We start from the raw sequence: 18715 nt of genomic DNA, 5'->3' as shown, positions 1-18715 counted from the left end.
AGTTGTTCCATCAGAAGGGGATCACCTTCAGCCAGCCACACCATTGTTTTCCAGTTGTTCAGTAACTGAGGTATCTCAAAGCTTGCTTTCATTTCAATCTTGCTTATAGCTTCCATATTTTCAAAATCTTTTGCCAGGCAATCATATTTATAAGGCTTTCCTGTTTCATCTTCCCCAACAACTCTGGTGCTATGTGGGTGATGGTTATTTTCCTGTTAATCAGAAGGTGGAAGTAATAGCTAAAATAATATGGAGGGGACTCTGCTGAGTGTTCAGATTGGATATGTCTTCCTGCACCTTTGTGCAAGGCACGTTGCCTGCAGTAGCTCAGAAATCACCTGGTTACTGAAGTCCCCGTGGACTCCTGTTCATGTTAAGATTTTGTAAGCCAAAAGCAAATTCAGTGTAATTTTTGTTCTTTCTCAGACAAGTTGGGGAGTTGAAAGTATTAGTAGCAGTGCAGTCCTTCAGCATCTTTGCAGTTTTCCACAAAATCAGGTTTCACAGTTGTGTTCTTAAAGCTGTTGTTTCTTTGCTTATTAATTTCAGTTAGCCAGCTGGGCATCTGAGAGAAGAAACACTGCCAAACATGGCAAATCTAAAACAAAGGCTGTGAAGTCTCTCACACTTTGAGTGGCTAAGGAATCAGTGACAGAAATGATAATATTAGGACTGGTCTTAACACAGTAAAAGCAAGGGCAGAAGAACCAAAGCAGAATTGTTTTGCATAAATGCTTACTGCAATTTAATTAGTCCTAATTGTTCATTGGTGTTTAATAACATTTGCTCCACTTAAATCACTTGCTGAAATGTCTCAAGGCAAAGAAATTACCTGCTGAGGGATTGGTATAGCAGTGTGATATATTGATTTAGGAATATTTTTCAGGATGCCAGTTATTTTTATGTATGAATAGCCTTAAAATGAGGATTTCAGTTTTCCTTCAGTAAAATGAGTAGGTAGTAGTATATCTGTAATTTAAGTTTTTGGAAAGGCTTAGCTGTTTATTAAGATGAATTCCATGTGCTTAGATTGTATTAGCTTCCATCTCAGGAGGATGCTTTTAACCAATTTCACTTGGATAGAGTGTCAGCTTGCCTCAGTGAAGGAAAGTTTAGTTCTCTTGAGTTTCCTTGGGGGGCTGTTGAAGGATAAATTTCAAATCAGAAAGTGAAGCAGCTGCAAGCAGCAGTGCTTGCCACGTGTAGGTGCTTGCCCCTGTTCTGTATGGGTGCTGTCCCTTCTGTTGCAGGTGGTTTGCTGCAGCCCCCAGTCCGTCTGGTTTCACAGCCACAGCCAGCTCGAAGACTTGACCCACCATCCAGATTTTCTGGCAGGAATGACCGAGGTGGAGACCCCATGCCAAACCGAAAGGATGACAGGAGGTAGGTAGGCCAGACTGTGATCCAGAAAGAGCTTTCCTCACCCAGAGCTGAGCTGCCTGCTCCAGAGTGGGCCAGCAAGAGCCACAAGTGGTGTTACCCTTAGGAATTAGGGAAGAGTTCTTACCTACCTGAAAGTAAGGAGTTGTGTTATCAGTTTGTATTGTAAAGAGAGTACTGGAACTCCTTGCCTTGTTTGAGCTGTGTCTGACAGTTGTGCTAGACGTGACTTTGCGTTCTGTGTGTCGTTGAAGCCGAGAGCGGGAGCGGGAGCGGCGCCGGTCCCGGGAGAGGTCCCCGCAGAGGAAGCGCTCGCGGGAGCGATCGCCGCGGCGGGACCGGGAGCGCTCCCCGCGCCGCCCGCGCCGCGTGCTGCCCCGCTACACCGTGCAGTTCTCCAAGTTCTCCTTGGACTGGTACGTGTGCGTGCGTGGCGCGGCTGCCGGAGCTGCGCCGGTCCCCTGTGTGTCTATAAGTGATGGTCCTGGCTCTCGAGCTCTTCCCGTAACCTTTGTTAAGTGAATTTTCCCTTCTTTCTTCCACCTTTCAATGTAACGTGCAAAAAACCTAGCTGGTCAAGTATGTAATGGCTAAGAACCTTGTATGATGAACTTGTGTTGAAGTGAGGGGAGAATGATTATTTTGTGATGTATTGGACTTAAGTTTATTGATCTATTAGCTAGTTTAAATAATAGTGTTAACAAACTTAATGTATATTTTAAAATTTAGGTTTATGATAGGCTAACAGAGAAAACTCTTAACTACTCTTTTTGTTTTACAATACTGTTGATTGTTTACACAAAATAAAACTAGTGTTTTCACTGTGATATGAAAGGTTTTTAAAACTTCTATATCTGTTCTCAGGGTGCTGTCTTTTTTCAGAGAGGGTGTTTCACTTGTTATGGGAAGACTGCCTGAGAACTTTATTGTTTATACAGTGATGTCTGAGAGAGTCTAATTGTTCATAGAAATCAGGCTGGGAACTGCTTTGGAACTGCTTTGCAACTACCTTTTACTTTTCTCTCAATTGTATGGCTTCATGGCCTTTTTCTTTAAGCTATGCTTGAACTAAACTCCCGACAAACTTGTTGGAGGTTCTGTGTTGCTTTAGAGTGCTATTGCAAAATAGCTTTATAGCATTGTTTAGTGAAAATTCCCTAACATGCAGACCCTGAATGGGAAGAGTGTTTAATAGTTACTTTTTTAAACTTCATCCATGACATTCAAACATAATATTCTTGAGATGTTATATATCCAGCACCAGATATACAGTGGTTGTATTGCCAGTTAATGCACCTCTTGAGTCAATAGTTGATAATTGTGTGTCTTTGCATCCTGCCTGTGTTCCAGCCGTAGCTGTGACATGATGGAGCTGAGGAGGCGTTACCAGAACCTGTACATCCCCAGCGACTTCTTTGATGCTCAGTTCACGTGGGTGGATGCTTTCCCCATGTCTAGACCCTTTCAGCTGGGAAACTACTGCAATTTCTATGTAATGCATAGAGAAGTAGATCCTATAGATAAGAACGCTGCTGTCCTCGATCCACCCGATGCTGATCATCTCTACAGTGCTAAGGTTTGTGTGCTTTTCCACCGATAGCACTATTCATTAGAAGGTTTTTTATCAATAGGGTGCAAAAGGAGATGTAACTGAACTGAAGACATTCTGCAGCCATTTAAGCAAAGTACAGCATTTTAAACTTTTCAATAAAAAACTAGTATGTAGAGCTTGAAGAATCACAACTGAAATTCAGTTTGTTTTTGTGTTACTAGGGCTGTGCTAAATCTTGTGCTTACAGAGGGCTCTTGCATTGTCTGCACCCAGTTGCAGTGATGTGATTATAGGAAAGAAAGCCAGCTCCTGCAAGGTCTCGGAATGATTTCTTAGGCAATTCATTTTGAGTAGTTAATGGAGTCCTTTTTATTCCTTCAGTACAAACTTGATGGAAAATCTTGAAAGCAAGAAGGAGTGATGATGTTTTAAACCTATTCCATTGCTGAAATAATCTGTGGAAAAAAATAACTGAACTCTTTCTGTGCAGTTTGTGTTATTCTGTTTAGTGGTATTTTTTTTTCCTTATTTCCTGTTCATTTCAATATTTATTTTTTTGTTTGAAGTAGATTGAGATCTGTCTTTAGCATGTATTATTTCTAATACAGATTGGTAAAATCTCAGACCTGTTTCAATGACAGACTTCAAATGGAACAGGTTTTAGGAAAATGTTTTGATAAAGGGGTCTTTTATACATGATTACAGCCCTTGATGCAGCATATTTTGACATTCACATAGAGAGACTTAACTAACTTGCCTTCTATGTGCAAAACTTGTAAAGCTCAAGTATCAGGCATTCTGGTTTTTCAGTCTGTGCAGAGCAAGAGCTGCCTTTCAGAAAGCTGAGCTTCACAACACAGTCAGTAGCTGAGAAGGAGCATCCTGTTTTATCATACACCTGTTTAGGGTGTAGAGTGACCTTGTTAAGTGTTGGTATGTGTGTTGGTGCTCGTTGTTGATCAGTTGTAGTGAGACCTCCACCAGACTGCTCTGACTTGCCCCCCAGGTGATGCTGATGGCCAGTCCCAGCATGGAAGATCTCTACCACAAGTCCTGTGCTCTGGCTGAGGATCCCCAAGAACTTCGGGATGGATTTCAGCATCCTGCTAGACTTGTAAAGGTAAATATGCTTCCATGCCAGACACTTTTGGCAATGAAGGTTGGTTATAGAGCTTTGCTGTTTTTGACAGCAGGAGAGGAGCTGGTAGACAGCTGAATGACAACTTCATTTTTCCTCTGAAGAGATCTAGTTTATATGTCAGTTCTTTTCCACTTATAGGAGCTTCACATTTACTGCTTTGTTCCACTTAGTCAAACTACAACAATTAACTTTGTTAGCTGCTTTTTACAAGCACTTACTGATTTTGTAAGGGCTCAGCTGTGAAGAGAATACACGTGAAACAACAGTTAAGCAGCTGTTGTGTTAAGTGAAACTTAACCATTAAACTGAAGAGGCTGTAAGTGCTGTGGTGTTTCAGGACAACAGACTTGTTTTGCAGTTAAATTCTAACTTACAGCACACGGGAATACTTTCATTTATAGGTATGATGCTCTTGTGGCCTCACCTTCTGTAGCTTTTCTTCTTCACCTTTAAGCAGGCTCATCTCTAAACGTGTGTCAGAATTAAGGCACCATTTAAGTTAATGTCTTTTGGGTTAGAAAGCTTTTAATTGCAAAGGGACAAGCCTGTACCAGTAAACAACCTTGATGGAAAATCTTGAAAGCAAGAATGAGTGATGATGTTTTAAACCTATTCCATTGCTGAAATAATCTGTGGAAAAAAATAACTGAACTCTTTCTTGACTGATTTTCATTTTCAGATTTCAAAGTAATTTCACGATTTATTCACGGATTTCAGTGTGTGTGCTATGAAATATTCTTTGCACTTTGGGAAAGTGACCTTTTACCCCTACCAGGGGAACATTCAGAAGCCTCTTTTTGTCTAGTTTTTAGTGGGTATGAAAGGCAAAGATGAAGCTATGGCTATTGGAGGACACTGGTCCCCCTCACTGGACGGGCCTGACCCAGAAAAGGACCCCTCGGTGCTGATAAAGACGGCAATTCGCTGTTGCAAGGCTCTTACAGGGATTGACTTAAGTGTGTGCACGCAATGGTAAGTACTGCATACTGCACTGCACTGCCAAGTTCAATGTAGAAATGAATGCTTGTCTGTTACCAGGACTTAAAAAAACAAAACAAAACAAAAAAGGCTGGAAAAACCTTTTTTTCTTTGTCAACTGCTCTTGGTAGTTCAGGTGAACTACTCAAAGGATGTTCTGTTTGGTAATCAGCTTGATTGGTGCCAACTGTGCTGAATACTGCATTAAGAACTAATTAAAAATTCTGGGTTTATTTTGACATGTTATACTGTAATTTTTTAATGAATGTGCGTTGAAAATATTTTTCATTTTGTGCATAGCTGGAGAGGATCGTCAAGAGAACTTCATTTCGTTATTCTTTTGTTATAAATAAATAGCCGTTTGTTATACAGCCATATTTTCTCTTGATGAGTTTCTGTCCTGCATTAACACTCACTGTGGTTGTACCAATACCAGGAAAGCCTATTGTATGCTAAATTTGAAGTTCTTCCACAACTTCTGTTTGCACATAAAACCTACTTGGGCTAAACAACAAGTTTTGTGAAAAGCATTTTGTCGATTTTCCTCCTTTTCAGTCGCGATACCTCTTTACAAGTGTGCCAGAGGAGAAAATATGGCTCCCATAATTTTTTTCTTTAGATAAACCTCAAGGTCTTGCAGCAAAATTTCTTTACTTGATGTGCTACAAGTGATCTAGGCTCTTGAGAAATGTATTGTAGAATTTTTTTTCCAACATGCTTCTTCCCTTGCAACAGGTACCGTTTTGCAGAGATTCGCTACCATCGCCCTGAGGAGACCCACAAGGGGCGTACGGTTCCAGCTCATGTGGAGACAGTGGTTTTATTTTTCCCGGATGTTTGGCATTGCCTTCCCACCCGCTCAGAGTGGGAAACCCTCTCCCGAGGATACAAGCAGCAGCTGGTCGAGAAGCTTCAGGGTGAACGCAAGGAGGCTGATGGAGAACAGGCACTGAACGCTAATCCCTTTTTCTATTTCTGCTTCTCACAGGCACAGGAACACAGGCACAAAATGCACACCACATACTACACAACATACATACACAGGAGGAACATAACTGGTAACAATGACTGGTAAACCAGCTTTCAGCAGTGTAGTGAATGTTGCTTTTGATTTTTATTTCAGCTAGTTCACTAACTGTAAATGTGTATGCTGATATCACAAACGGAATTAAATTGTGCTTACCATGCGCAGACATTTTTATCGTAGACGTAGTTGCTGGAATCTGGGACCAGTTGTTGAGTGAGATTCAGTTTATGAATAGCTGTCTTCAAACATTTTGCCATTTTCTGAAATTTCTAAATTCTCTCTCGTGGCCAGTTCTAATTGTGATATTTGAAATTGAACAAACATTAGTCCGAAACATCTGAATTTCAGGCCATGTGGCTGATCAGCATCTTGGAATAAGGGAAGGTCTGACTGAACAAAGAGTAATTTGGGGCATTTAAAATGTGGGGGAAGATCACCCGCTGTGTGGTTACTGGAGACCAGCAGTGTCTGTGTAACCCCAATATCCTTTGTGGTGTTGCTTATCACCCTTTTGTGTTCCACAGATCTGGCTTGTATTGGCTGAGTGGCACTGTGATCATTTATAAAGTGGTAGAATGTGTGTGTGAACTTGTCTAAATAATAACTTTAGGAGAAGACTATCTGAAACAGTTGTGACCTTGCACAGATCAGCAACAGAATTTAAAAAGTAACTGAAATGCTTTCAAGCTTTCTGAAGGATAATTTTGAAATTTTGTTTGTCAGGATGAAGAGGAAAAGGATGATGGGGAAGCTAAAGAGATCTCTACGCCTACACACTGGTCTAAACTGGATCCAAAAACAATGAAGGTAACAAACACTTCTGAAAATTTGTAATTTTTCACTTTTAAGACATGACCTGAAATGCAGCAGTATGTTCCCTTAACTGAGCAAGAAAACTTCAGTAGTGTTCTGCTGAATTTATAGGTACCAGATGTGGTATCACAGTGTGCAGGGATGACTCCTGTATATTGTAGAAAGTGAAAGCAGCTAACTAAATCTATTCTGAACTTTGTACAATTAAAGGGTATTACTTATGATACATGAACTGGAAAACAAGAGTTCTGCTGTAATCTGCCAGATTACTACTTAACTAAGAAGTGTGGGGTCTAAAATACTTGAAAAATTGTGCATTTTTGTACAATTACTGCCTTTTTAAACTCTGTCAGGAGACATAATAAAAACTTTCCTTGAAAACAGTAGTAACAATAAACTATTTTACTTTAATAAAATCCTTTCCCTGCCTCTGTGAAAATTTCCCCAGAAAGAAGTTTTTTGTGGAAAACATCAATTTAAATGCAATGGGGTTTTTTGTAACAGTAACTGTTAGTGTTTTTCAGCACAAGTTTAAAAGTTCAGTTGACTTTTCAGAGCTGTTGATTTTTACCTCACTTTCTCTGCTAATCCAGTGTTTTGTGATGTCACTGCCTGATGCCACTGACAGAATTTTCCTTTGCCAGGTGAATGACCTTCGCAAAGAGTTAGAGAGCCGAACCCTCAGCTCCAAGGGACTGAAATCCCAGCTGATAGCTCGGCTGACAAAGCAGCTCAAAGTAGAGGAGCAAAAAGAAGAGCAAAAGGAGCTAGAGAAGTCTGAGAAAGAAGAGGAAGAGGAGGAGGATAGGAAATCTGAAGATGATAAAGAGGTTAGGATTTGGACATACTTGGTTTAAGTCCTAAGTACATGTGAAATATATTAAATATTTGTGTAAATATGTATAAGCACAAAAGGTAGAGGCATGTGCCTACTTCTGCTGGGATTTTGTTATTCTCAGGTGACTGTACTGGGAACTCTTGCTGTACCTTGAGCTGCTGAATTGGGAAGAGCTCTTGGTCAGTTTGAATTATTTTGTGTCAGCCAAATCAGCTCAAATGTGCCGCTGCACTAAGGGTGTCGGAATTAATGTTTGACCTTAAATCTAAGGAAAAATAAATCCAAGCCTCCTGAGAAAAGCCATGCTCAAGATGAGTGAACACACTTAACACCACCTTAACTCCTTAAACCTACATGAAAAGCAGTTTTAGTTCTGTTTGCCTCTGTGTCTCACAGTCCAGCTTCTTCATGTGGCAGATGGTTTGCTTGGGTTTGTTTGGGTTTGTTTTCCTTTTATTATGAACCTTAATGTTTGGGTACTTGCTGTGTATTGGAGTTTCTCAGTTTTGTGGTTTGTAGTTGCAGTGCCTGTCTGGTTTGCTTCTTCACAAAAATTGACAAAATCTGTGCAATGAGGCAAAAGCTCAGCCACAGAAAGGGGGCAGAAATGTCTAAAAAATGGCTTGTGCTTTAGTTGCTTTTAAACCTGCCTTTTTGTATGTTTCCTGCTAACCTGTATGGGGTGATTGGAAGTTTGATATTTTTATACATCTCTGTCCACCTTGTTGAGGGAGGAAAGGCCGTGTGCTTGCTAATTCTGTCAGCTGCTGCTGCCTTTTCTCACAGCTTGGATGGGATTCAACTAGCTTGGGTTTCTTGCCACAGCTTTCTTTAGGATTGAAGGGGAGCTGTGATTGTGCTGGCTTTTTATGAAGCACAAGCTCTGCCTTGACTTTGTTTGTAGTTAGGAGACTTCAGCATTTGTCTCTTGGCAATCAGTAATATGGTGGCATTTTACATTTTGTAACCCTTCATTTCATTTGCATCAGGTATATCTATAGAGATTGCATTTCCCATAATCAAGAGTTAGATAAATGGTCATCTGTAACTGTTAGAGCTGTGTTGGGTGTCTTTGGAGAGGTGAGGTATGAACCTTTCTCTTCCTTTGTAAGGAGTAAACACCTCTCTGTGCTGTACAGCTGTGTGTTCCTTCCAGCAGCTTGGGCTTTCCTTTGCTCAGGAAAGCAGCGAGTCCCAAAAACTCATGTAGAGGCTGAAACTTCAGCTTTGGAGTGTGATGTTGGTTTCTAGGATGAGGTGAGAGATGAGGAATCTGACTCTGTGTTCTCAGAAGGCTGAGTTATTATTTTATGATATTATATTGTGTTATGCAATGTATATTATGTTATGTTGTATTATATTTATTGTATATGTTATGTTATATTTATTATATATGTTATACTATATAGTATAATATAGTGTAGTATTATACTATATTTTTATACTTATATACTATACTATACTATATAAGTATATATTCTATTCTATTAATATAATATAATTCTATTATATTATACTATATTTTATTATACTATATTATACTATCCTGTATTATACTATATTATACTATCGTATATTATCCTATCCTGTACTATACTGCACTATACCTAATGTAGTGTATCTAGTGTGGTATATCTACTATATTTTATATTATAGAATGCTATACTAAAACTATACTGAAGAAAAAGAAAGATACAGACAGAAGGCTTAACAAGAATGATAATGAAAAACTTGTGACTCCTCAGAGTCTGACACAGCTGATGGTGATTGGTCATGAAGTAAAAACAATTCACATGGCACCAATCCAAGATGCACCTGTTGGATAAACACTCTCCAGCCACATTCCCAAGGAGCCGAACACAGGAGCAGCAATAGGATAATTATTATTTACATTTTTCTCGGAGGCCTCTCAGCCTCCCAGGAGGAAACCCTGGCGCAGGGATTTTCGGAGCGCGCTCACCTGGCTGTTCCATCCCTTGCAGGAGGAGGAGAGGAAGCGGCAGGAGGAGCTGGAGCGGCAGCGGCGCGAGCGGCGCTACGTCCTGCCCGACGAGCCGGCCATCATCGTGCACCCCAACTGGGCGGCCAAGAGCGGCAAGTTCGACTGCAGCATCATGTCCCTGAGCGTGCTGCTGGACTACAGGCTGGAGGACAACAAGGAGCACTCCTTCGAGGTGGGGACACGCTCTTAGCTCTTCTTGTTTCTCTGGAATTGGCCTGTGAATGTTCCTGAGTTGCCACGGCTTTGGCGCGTGTCACGATAGGAGTGCACTCGCTGCGTGGCATCCAGAGGAACACACAGGTTTTCAGATGAAGTTGTGTAAGGATTCCACGTTCAAAGCAGGTAGTAAGAAATCTGACACTTGATAAAATTCTGATATGGTGGGAGTTGCTAAAATTGCACCTTCTCGGGGATCTCTGGGTCAGGATGACCCAGATGTGTTAGGAAGTCTCTTTTCCCAGCCCAGCGACCGAAGGAGGAGTCAGGATTCTTCTGTTCTGCTTGTCAAGGTTGTTTATTTTCTGTTATCTATAACATTCTTTCCCTGACCCACCAAGGTCTGTCCAGCACGTCGGGTTGAGGCACACTGACAACTTAAAGTGTTATCTTTTTATACTAAAAACTACCTGTCCATTATTAACAATCATTTTCCAATACCCATCACCTATGTTAGACAGTGTGTTATCTTTTTATACTAAAAACTACCTGTACGTTATTTACAATAATCTCCCAATACCCATCACCTATGTTAGACAGTGTGTTCCTACTCTAAACCAATCCAAAAGTGCCACCATCACCCAGAAGATGGAGACTAGGAAGAAGGAGAAGAAGGACAAGGCACACCCAAATCCCTCCATCTTGGGACCCTGAGCCCCCATTCTAAAAACTATACAAGTTTTTAATACATGTTTGAAAAGTTTTTGTCACTTTTCTTCTTTGTGTGCAGGTATCATTGTTTGCAGAACTCTTCAATGAAATGCTTCAGAGAGATTTTGGTGTCAGAATTTACAAAGCACTGATTTCTCTCCCAGAGAGAGAGGACAAAAAGGACAAAAAAAGCAAAAAAGATGAGAGAAAAGAAAAGAAAGAAGAAAAAGATGATGAAACAGATGATCCAAAACCTAAAAGAAGAAAATCTGGAGACGATAAAGATAAAAAAGAAGAGAGAGATGAAAAGAAGGTCTGTAGTTAGTTCATATGCAGTCTATCCTGTCTAGATAAATTTTAAAGTGTTTCTATTTCTATTTTACATTGCTCCTTTCAGAAACTCAGCTCTTGTAATGTTAGTTAATTGATTTGACTTCTTGATCTATTTAAATATGCTTCAATTATATTCAGTAATTTAAAATTTTTACAGATGTATTGGGAGTAGTATTTTAACATTCAGCTGTATCATATAAATTTGTATTTGTGTTCTTTGGTGACTTATGTATGTATGTATGTAATGTAGGCAAATTTTGACTGGCAGTAAGGGTTTTACTTTGCTGGGTTTTGATTCTGACTAGATAAATATTTAGGAATTTTTGTTCCAGAGGGAAGATAAAAGGAAAGATGATTCTAAAGAAGAGGAAGAAACGGAAGAGGACAATAATCAAGAAGAATACGATCCAATGGAGGCAGAAGAGGCTGAAGATGAAGATGAAGGTATCTTGAACTATGACTTTTGTGACCTTTAACAAATTTTTTTATCATCACTTATGTTCTTTCAAGCTGGAGAAAGCACTGGAACTAGACAATTCAAAATTGCACTATTAAGCTGATTTTATTCTGGGAATTTTAACCAGTTCTATATCAGATGTAAGTACCTCTATGCCAGGCCCTGTATGAACACAGTGACTGTGAGCTGGCTGTGCTGCTCCAAGCAAGGCATGCATGTAGAAGTGGTTTTATTTTTTTCAGAATGCAGACCTCACGCAGCTCCCATTGAAGTCAGTAGGAGATGTGAGTATTCAGCACCTCTGAAAAAGCAAATCACTTTTACATGCCTGACTTGCTGCTGCTCAGCTCTGGAATGCCATCCTGGCTTTGGCTAGGACACAGGGCAGTGTGGGTGCTCTGCAGCCCATGGTACAGGAGGTTGTTCTTTGTTTGGTGGAGCTGTTAGCTGAATAAGCAGGAGAAGGGTCTGGAGGGCCCTGCAGGCAGTGGCAGCAGCTCTTCCCCTGCTCAGAGGGTCAGGAAGGTGTGAAACACCCTCTGTGCTTTCTGGTTTGACTTTGGGGCAGTTGCCTTTCTGTGCAGAGGTTTTGCTGGGCACGGTTTGAGCTGCAGTCCCAGCATTTTCAGTTGTATTTTTGGCAGAGTTCTGCACCAGCCTTAAAGAGCTGATGCTGATCTGTGGTTTCCAGAATAACTCCTATTTCTTACAATTTATCTGTAAGAGTGGCCTGGGCTTGTCTGTTCTGTACAAGTGCTGCTGCTGCTGCTTCCCAGAGTCTGTCCTTGTCCCATTCCCAGTAAAGAGTTGCTGAGAAAAGCCAACCATGGAGGTGCAGGAGAAAGCAATTGGTTCTCAGAAAAGGGTTGAAAAATTAGCCAAGTGTTGTAATACATAGTTTTCCCCAAGTTTTCCTCACAAGGAAGGTGAGCTTAAAGCTGAACTTGGGACATGATTCTCTGTCCCAAGACTTGCATGGAAGGTGCAGAGCTGCATGCCATAATCCATCCCAGCAGTTGGTCCATTTCTATCTCTCTTTCAGTCTGGTTTTTCTGTACTGCCTGCCTTTAGATAAAAAAACTGCCATTTTTAATTCACATGTAATAAGTGATGTGATCTGTAACTTCCTGGAGAATCTAAGTCATAGGAAGAGTCGTCTCTCACTCAACATGAGTCTAAACATGTGGTTTTAATTACATAGTGTATATGGGTTTTATTGTATGAAATATTTGAGAGTAAATAATACTGAATTTGAATAACCATAGCTGAGTGCAGACTCTGCCAAGCCTCATTAGGGACAATTGTGGCAATTTCCTGCACACCACTGAAATAGATGGAGATGTTGGCAGCACTCACTTTGGCCTAGTTTGCATTTGTTTCAGCTCTGCTGTCCTGTGTGTGAAACAAACACAGGGAAAAAAATATAAATGGCTTATGTTAAAATAAGAGAAAAATCAGAATTTAACAGCGCTCACTTGAATGCATTTTTTGAATTATTTTTCAGGGAAGCATATTGCAGATGTTTGGGGGTTATGTGACTTTTATAGTGGCAGCATGTATTCTGGTGATGGTTATACAAGGGTGTGCTGTGGTATGCTGAATTTTCTTTCTGTTTTGCAGATCGGGACGAAGAGGAGATGAACAAACGGGAGGACAGAAAAGAGGGAAATAAACATTGCAAAGAGAGGGCATCCAAAGATAAAGTAATTAACAGCTTTCTTAACAACTGCACACACCTTGTTGGGGTGTCCTAATTGCAGCTTAGCTTTATTTTTATTGTAAGAGCTGTTTTCCCTTTGAAAGCAGCTGTTAAGTAAATGATTGAGGGCAGAGGGGATGTTTCCTGTTTTATAATTAGGTTAATTCTATGTCCATGTTTTACATACTTGCATGAACAAAAGGAAATTGTGTCTACCAGCTATTACTATCCATTGTGATGTATTTCTTCTAAATACTGAAAGATTACTTTTCATATATAGCTTAAATTAGTCTTAAATAAAGTGATCTAAGTAGGTAATTGATAGTAATATTAATTACTTGACTTAATTTAACAATAAAATAAACAGAGAAAAAAACTTTTGTTAGGTCAGAAGTTGGCGTATTTTTGGAATGATATTTTAATTCCTAATGATGCCATAATCACTTTTCTCTAGGAGAAAGACAAGACCCAGATGGTGACTGTTAACAGGGATCTCCTGATGGCTTTTGTTTATTTTGATCAAAGTCATTGTGGATACCTGCTGGAGAAGGACATGGAGGAGATCCTGTACACTCTTGGACTTCACCTGTCACGTGCTCAGGTTTTGTGTACTGCTAAAAACCTTTCCAGATGTTACAGGACTGGTTTAACTGGGATAAATGTAATTTAGCTTCTACAGGCTTTGCTTGCATACCTGATCTCTTATTTTTATGCTGCCACTTCATATTTACAATGAAATAAGAGTTTAGTCTTTTGTAAATTGACTGGGAGTGAAAAGGTGAAGTTTGCAGTTTATAATATGCCCATACTGTATATGTAGCTTTTGTCTCTAAATTGTATTTATTCTTTCCTTATTTTTATTCTTATTATTTCTTATTTTTGCATTTTAAGCCCCAGTATGCTAAAATTCAAAAAGCTGTGTAATTTCTTTTAAGTTTTCCAAGCTAAACCATTCTTGTTTAGGTAACAGGATGTCTGGGTATTAAATAATTATTAATTATTTCTTTCCATGTGTTGTAGGTCAAGAAGCTGCTCAATAAAGTAGTGCTTCGAGAATCTTGCTTTTATAGAAGACTAACAGACACTTCTAAAGATGAGGAAAGCCAAGAGGAGTCCCAAGAGCTACAGGAAGATATGCTAGGTGGTATTATTTTTTCCCCACAAACTTCCAGAGAGTTATTTCTGTGTGATAATGAGAGTTCTGAGGTACTTGATTTCTTGCAGAAGAAACTAATTGAGCCAGTTTAGAAAAGCAAATCCTTGGCAGTTCAAAAGTAACAGGGTTTTTTGTGCTTCCAACACATAATGTTGCAACTCTAGGATAAATCTTAATATCTTGGAACAGGAAAGAGGACAGAGGTTAATGTTCAATATTGATGAGCAGCATTCCTTGTTACTAGTTTTGAAGTCAGGAGGCTCAGGGCTGCAGGCAGTAGAGTGGAGCCTGAGTTTTGAAGACAGTTCCTGCAGGAAAGAGGCACAGAATGGTGTCTGGAAAGAGAATGCTGCTTTATGGCAGGGGGGAGAATTGGGCTCAGGAGAAGAAGACAAGTGTGAGGGATAGAGCAGCAACCTTGAGTCTGTATTTGTTCTCCTGGAGGAGTGTCTGGGGTTGGTCTCTAGGATGATGCTGTGACATTCAGGATAGAGCAGCACTGAGAACTGTCTGAGGTTGCTCTCTGGACTGACCCAGTGGTTATTGAGGACAGAGCAGCACTGAGCAGTGTCTGAGGTTGCTCTCTGGAATGACCCTGTGGTTATTGAGGACAGAGCAGCAGCCTTGGGTCTGTTTGTTCTCCTGAGCAGTGTCTGGGGCTGGTCTCTGGAATGACACTGGTATTGAGGATAGAGCAGCAACCTTGAGTCTGTATTTGTTCTCCTGAGCAGTGTCTAAGGTTGGTGTCTAGAGAATGATACTGTGGTTATTGAGGATAGAGCAGCACTGAGGTGTCTGAGTTTGCTCTCTGGACTTATGTGGCTATTGAGCACAGAGCAGCACTGAGCAGTGTCTGAGTTTGCTCTCTGGAATTATGTGGTTATTGATCACAGAGCAGCACTGAGGGGTGTCTGAGGCTGCTCTCTGGCCTCACCCTGTGTTCATGGAGCACAGAGCAGCACTGAGCAGTGTCTGAGTTTGCTCTCTTGAATTATGTGGTTATTGATCACAGCCCTGCACTGAGCAGTGTCTGAGGCTGCTCTCTGGCCTGACCCTGTGTTGATGGAGCACAGCCCTGCACTGAGCAGTGTCTGAGGCTGCTCTCTGGCCTGACCCTGTGTTGATGGAGCACTGAGCAGTGTCTGAGGCTGCTCTCTGGCCTGACTGTGCCCTCCCCTGCAGGGAACCGGCTGCTGCTGCCATCCCCCACGGTGAAGCAGGAGTGCAAGGCTGTGGAGGAGAACGTGGGGCTCATCGTGTACAACGGGGCCATGGTGGACGTGGGCAGCCTCCTGCAGAAGCTGGAGAAGAGCGAAAGGGTGCGGGCAGAGATTGAGCAGAAGCTGCAGCTGCTGGAGGAAAAAACAGGTGGGATGGTAACTTTGAGGGCAGTGCTTACAGGGGTGCGTGGCACTGGGACTTCTTTAGCAGAGAAATCAATTTGGGTGATGATATTTGTGATTAAATTTTATCCAAGTTGAATGCGAGACTTTAAATGTGGTCAGAATTAAGTATTATCAAATGGTAATTCAATGCAGTTTTTAATGTTCTTTAAAAATTAGTATTATGGTGTTGCACACAAATAGAATATTAAATTGCAAAGTACACAGCATTGGAAGTGACTGGACGTTTTCATTTCTTCCCTTTCTAAGATGAGGATGAGAAAACTATTCTACAACTGGAGAATTCTAACAAAAGTCTCTCTGCGGAGCTGAAAGAAGTAAAAAAGGACCTTGGCCAACTGCAAGAAAATTTGAAGACCTCAGATGATAAAAAATTGCAATTTGAGGGTCAGCTGAATAAGACAATCAAAAATTTAGCTACTGTTATGGATGAAATACAGAGTGTTCTCAAACAGGTAAGAATTGTTTAATTCTGTTTTTTATTATTGTAGACAAACTTGTAGACTAATTATTGAAACCAACACTTCAATATAAAAACAATTTTGACATGAATTCAGGGCAGGAATATCTTAACATATCTAGAGAAGAAGCTTAATGTTTGATTGACTATTTAAAGATAACAAATTAAATTAAGTGTGTCTTTTTTCTTAACCTGCAACACATGTTCCTGACTTCAGTGTTTTTAAAAAGGTATAACTGTTCATGTAGATCTCAAACTGTCTGAATGTTTTCCTGTCCTGATCTTGTCCAAATCTGCTCCTCTGTTTTACTGGTCAAGAGTACTTTCTCAAGGCAGAATTCAGCTATTTCAGTATGTGGGAATACCTCAGTAAAATGAGTTTTAAGCAAAACCCAGAAGCTCCAGAGCATTTCTACCCTTCATTTTTTCAGGAAGATCCTGGAATTGGTTATAACTAAATGATTAGGATACCAGTTCACACAGTATCTTAAAGATACAAACAGTAATCTCTGTCTCATAAAGTATCTGCTGCTTTACAGTTTGCATGAGAAATAGAGATTCTGCAATTCCTCTCATCCTGTCCCTTTTTCCCTTTGAAGGATGTGGTGAAGAACGAAGATAAAGATCAGAAATCCAAAGAGAACGGAGCAAACGTATGATAAACTGCTGCTGTTAGAAGAATGGTGTTACATAATGTAATATAAATCATGATACCAGAATGTATGGGAAGTGATGCATGTTTGATTTTAGTAGTATAAATATCTTAGTTCCAAAAGATGTATAAAGTTTTATGAATGTGTCTGCTCCAGAAGATTGCTTGTAATTCTTAGCATTCAAGTTGAGACACTCCTCGAGTGAAAATAATTTTGCATTGCGAAAAGTTTTAGGATGAACTTTGTTATAGTTTTAAGCCTAATAAAGTTCATCAAGGTAACAAACAGTAGCAAGTATTTAATTACCAAATGTTTTTCATTGAAGTCTAGTGAAATCAAATTTTTCATTATTTATAGACTTGCCATTTTTCGTTTTTTGTCTTTATTTCGGTCTAATTAGTCTTTTTAAATTCAAATATAAATCACAAAGTAGCATGCTGCTTAATTTTACAAGTAAAGTTTTTTTTAAAAAACAGCTTCTTGGATTTTTTTTTTGTTTTCACTTGTCACAACTTTTTTTCCCTTCCAAATATACCTTTCTTTCCCAAAGCTGCTGTATTAAAGCCTTGTAATAATACAGCAGTTTGGATGAGTTAAGAAAGCAATAGAAACCTACCAAAATACTGGTAGAGTTGTGAGATTAATATGAAAATACATGGGCCTGGTTTAAATGTGTTTCATTTGTGTTCACTAAAATTGTTCTTACCTTTGGATTAATATAAATACTCCTTTTGAATAACAAGTGCAGTCTGTTAGGATGTACAGTTGGATGCCAGGCCAGCAGATGTCAGAATAATGCCTTACCTGGAGAAGAGGTAATGTGAAATAGCAACACTTGTATTTTGGTGCAACTTTCAGGAAAATTAAGGGTTTGAAAGTTGGGACAGAAGTGTTTTCTTACAGAAATGGTTAATTTTAGCAGATGTTTTCTTTTTTAGCCTAGATGTCCTAGGTAACTAAATACCTGTTAGGAAAGTCCAAGTGCCATAATATGTATGAATAACCTACATGGAAACTCATGTAGCTTTAATGAGATACACATTAAAATGCCTGAATTTATGTTCAAAAGAGTCTAAGCTGGTGCTTTTATCCCTTACCTTTCTTGGCTCTTTTGGGGCTAGACAAGTGAAATATCTTTCATTCAAGTAACATGCACAAGCTTCCCCCTCATTCATCTCCTTTGAGTCTTGTATAATACCTGAGCTGTTCACAGTCCAGCAGGAAATACTATAAAAACACAAATTGTATATAAGCACACAGAAAATACATGCTTTAAAAACTGGAGATAACATCTCAGAATGATTGAATGAGGATGGTGATAAATTTATCTTATGGAAAGCATTATCTGTGGTGTACAGATGGTGTTAAATGCTTTTGTAATCAAATTCTATTTTTCACCTTTACCTTTGTACAGATTGTTGACAGCATGTTTAATTTTTGACGTTGAGCACCATTTGTGTAAATGGACTTGAAAGAATTGCATCTGAAATACTTTGTTCCTGAATTTCAGCAGTACGTGTGAACGTACAAGAAAATGAGTCTAGAATTTAAGATAAAAACATTTTAGGCACACTGAAACATCTGAAATATTTTGCTTGGGTATTTTTACATTAAACTGCTGAGCTGGAAGCAGTTTTGGAACAAGCAGGCCTCCTCATCTCATTCTTCAGTGAGGGCCCTGTGAGACACTTGCTAGTGATACAGATTTTTACAATATTTAACAAAAAGAGTATTTGTTAGAATGACTGTAATCTTTATATTGATTTGATGTAATAGTGTTTCAGATACTATGTACAGTGTGTTGGAAAGGAAATTAAATGGGTAAAGAATAACAGAAAAAACAACCAAGGAAACGTTTTGCAACCTGCACAGAGCTTGACCAATCTCCTGAAGCACAAATAATCTGAGGGAGAAGAGGCTTCTCTTACAGACCCTGTGACTTGCTGGGCCAAACAG

The 18715-nt window shown here is 39.7% G+C and overlaps 1 protein-coding gene and 2 non-coding genes across 8 annotated transcripts in view; all 3 read left to right on the top strand.

Moving 5' to 3' along the window:
* The window catches only part of CCAR1 (cell division cycle and apoptosis regulator 1), a 31504-nt gene extending 13677 nt beyond the window's left edge, over positions 1–17827 (top strand). For all 6 annotated transcript variants that reach the window (XM_058028767.1, XM_058028765.1, XM_058028764.1 and 3 more), the window contains 17 exons: positions 1251–1383; positions 1635–1796; positions 2731–2956; positions 3939–4052; positions 4879–5045; positions 5787–5997; positions 6802–6885; positions 7536–7721; positions 9712–9903; positions 10678–10911; positions 11264–11375; positions 13009–13091; positions 13542–13688; positions 14108–14228; positions 15426–15611; positions 15896–16101; positions 16706–17827. In XM_058028767.1, coding sequence (XP_057884750.1) covers positions 1251–1383; positions 1635–1796; positions 2731–2956; positions 3939–4052; positions 4879–5045; positions 5787–5997; positions 6802–6885; positions 7536–7721; positions 9712–9903; positions 10678–10911; positions 11264–11375; positions 13009–13091; positions 13542–13688; positions 14108–14228; positions 15426–15611; positions 15896–16101; positions 16706–16765 — 2624 coding nt within the window. In that variant the 3' untranslated portion in view covers positions 16766–17827. The remainder of the gene's footprint in view (positions 1–1250; positions 1384–1634; positions 1797–2730; positions 2957–3938; positions 4053–4878; positions 5046–5786; positions 5998–6801; positions 6886–7535; positions 7722–9711; positions 9904–10677; positions 10912–11263; positions 11376–13008; positions 13092–13541; positions 13689–14107; positions 14229–15425; positions 15612–15895; positions 16102–16705) is intronic.
* LOC131086634 (small nucleolar RNA SNORD98) lies at positions 3348–3411 on the top strand. The gene has a single exon (XR_009114776.1). It is a non-coding gene; the product is annotated as a small nucleolar RNA SNORD98 (small nucleolar RNA).
* LOC131086633 (small nucleolar RNA SNORD98) lies at positions 4664–4727 on the top strand. Its single transcript, XR_009114775.1, has one exon. It is a non-coding gene; the product is annotated as a small nucleolar RNA SNORD98 (small nucleolar RNA).
* Positions 17828–18715: the final 888 nt, after the last annotated feature.

This window comes from Melospiza georgiana, chromosome 8 (genome assembly GCF_028018845.1).
Source record: "Melospiza georgiana isolate bMelGeo1 chromosome 8, bMelGeo1.pri, whole genome shotgun sequence".
Classification (NCBI taxonomy): domain Eukaryota; kingdom Metazoa; phylum Chordata; class Aves; order Passeriformes; family Passerellidae; genus Melospiza; species Melospiza georgiana.
Note: the sequence above shows the minus strand (reverse complement) of the source record. Positions and strands in the feature narration are given on the sequence as shown.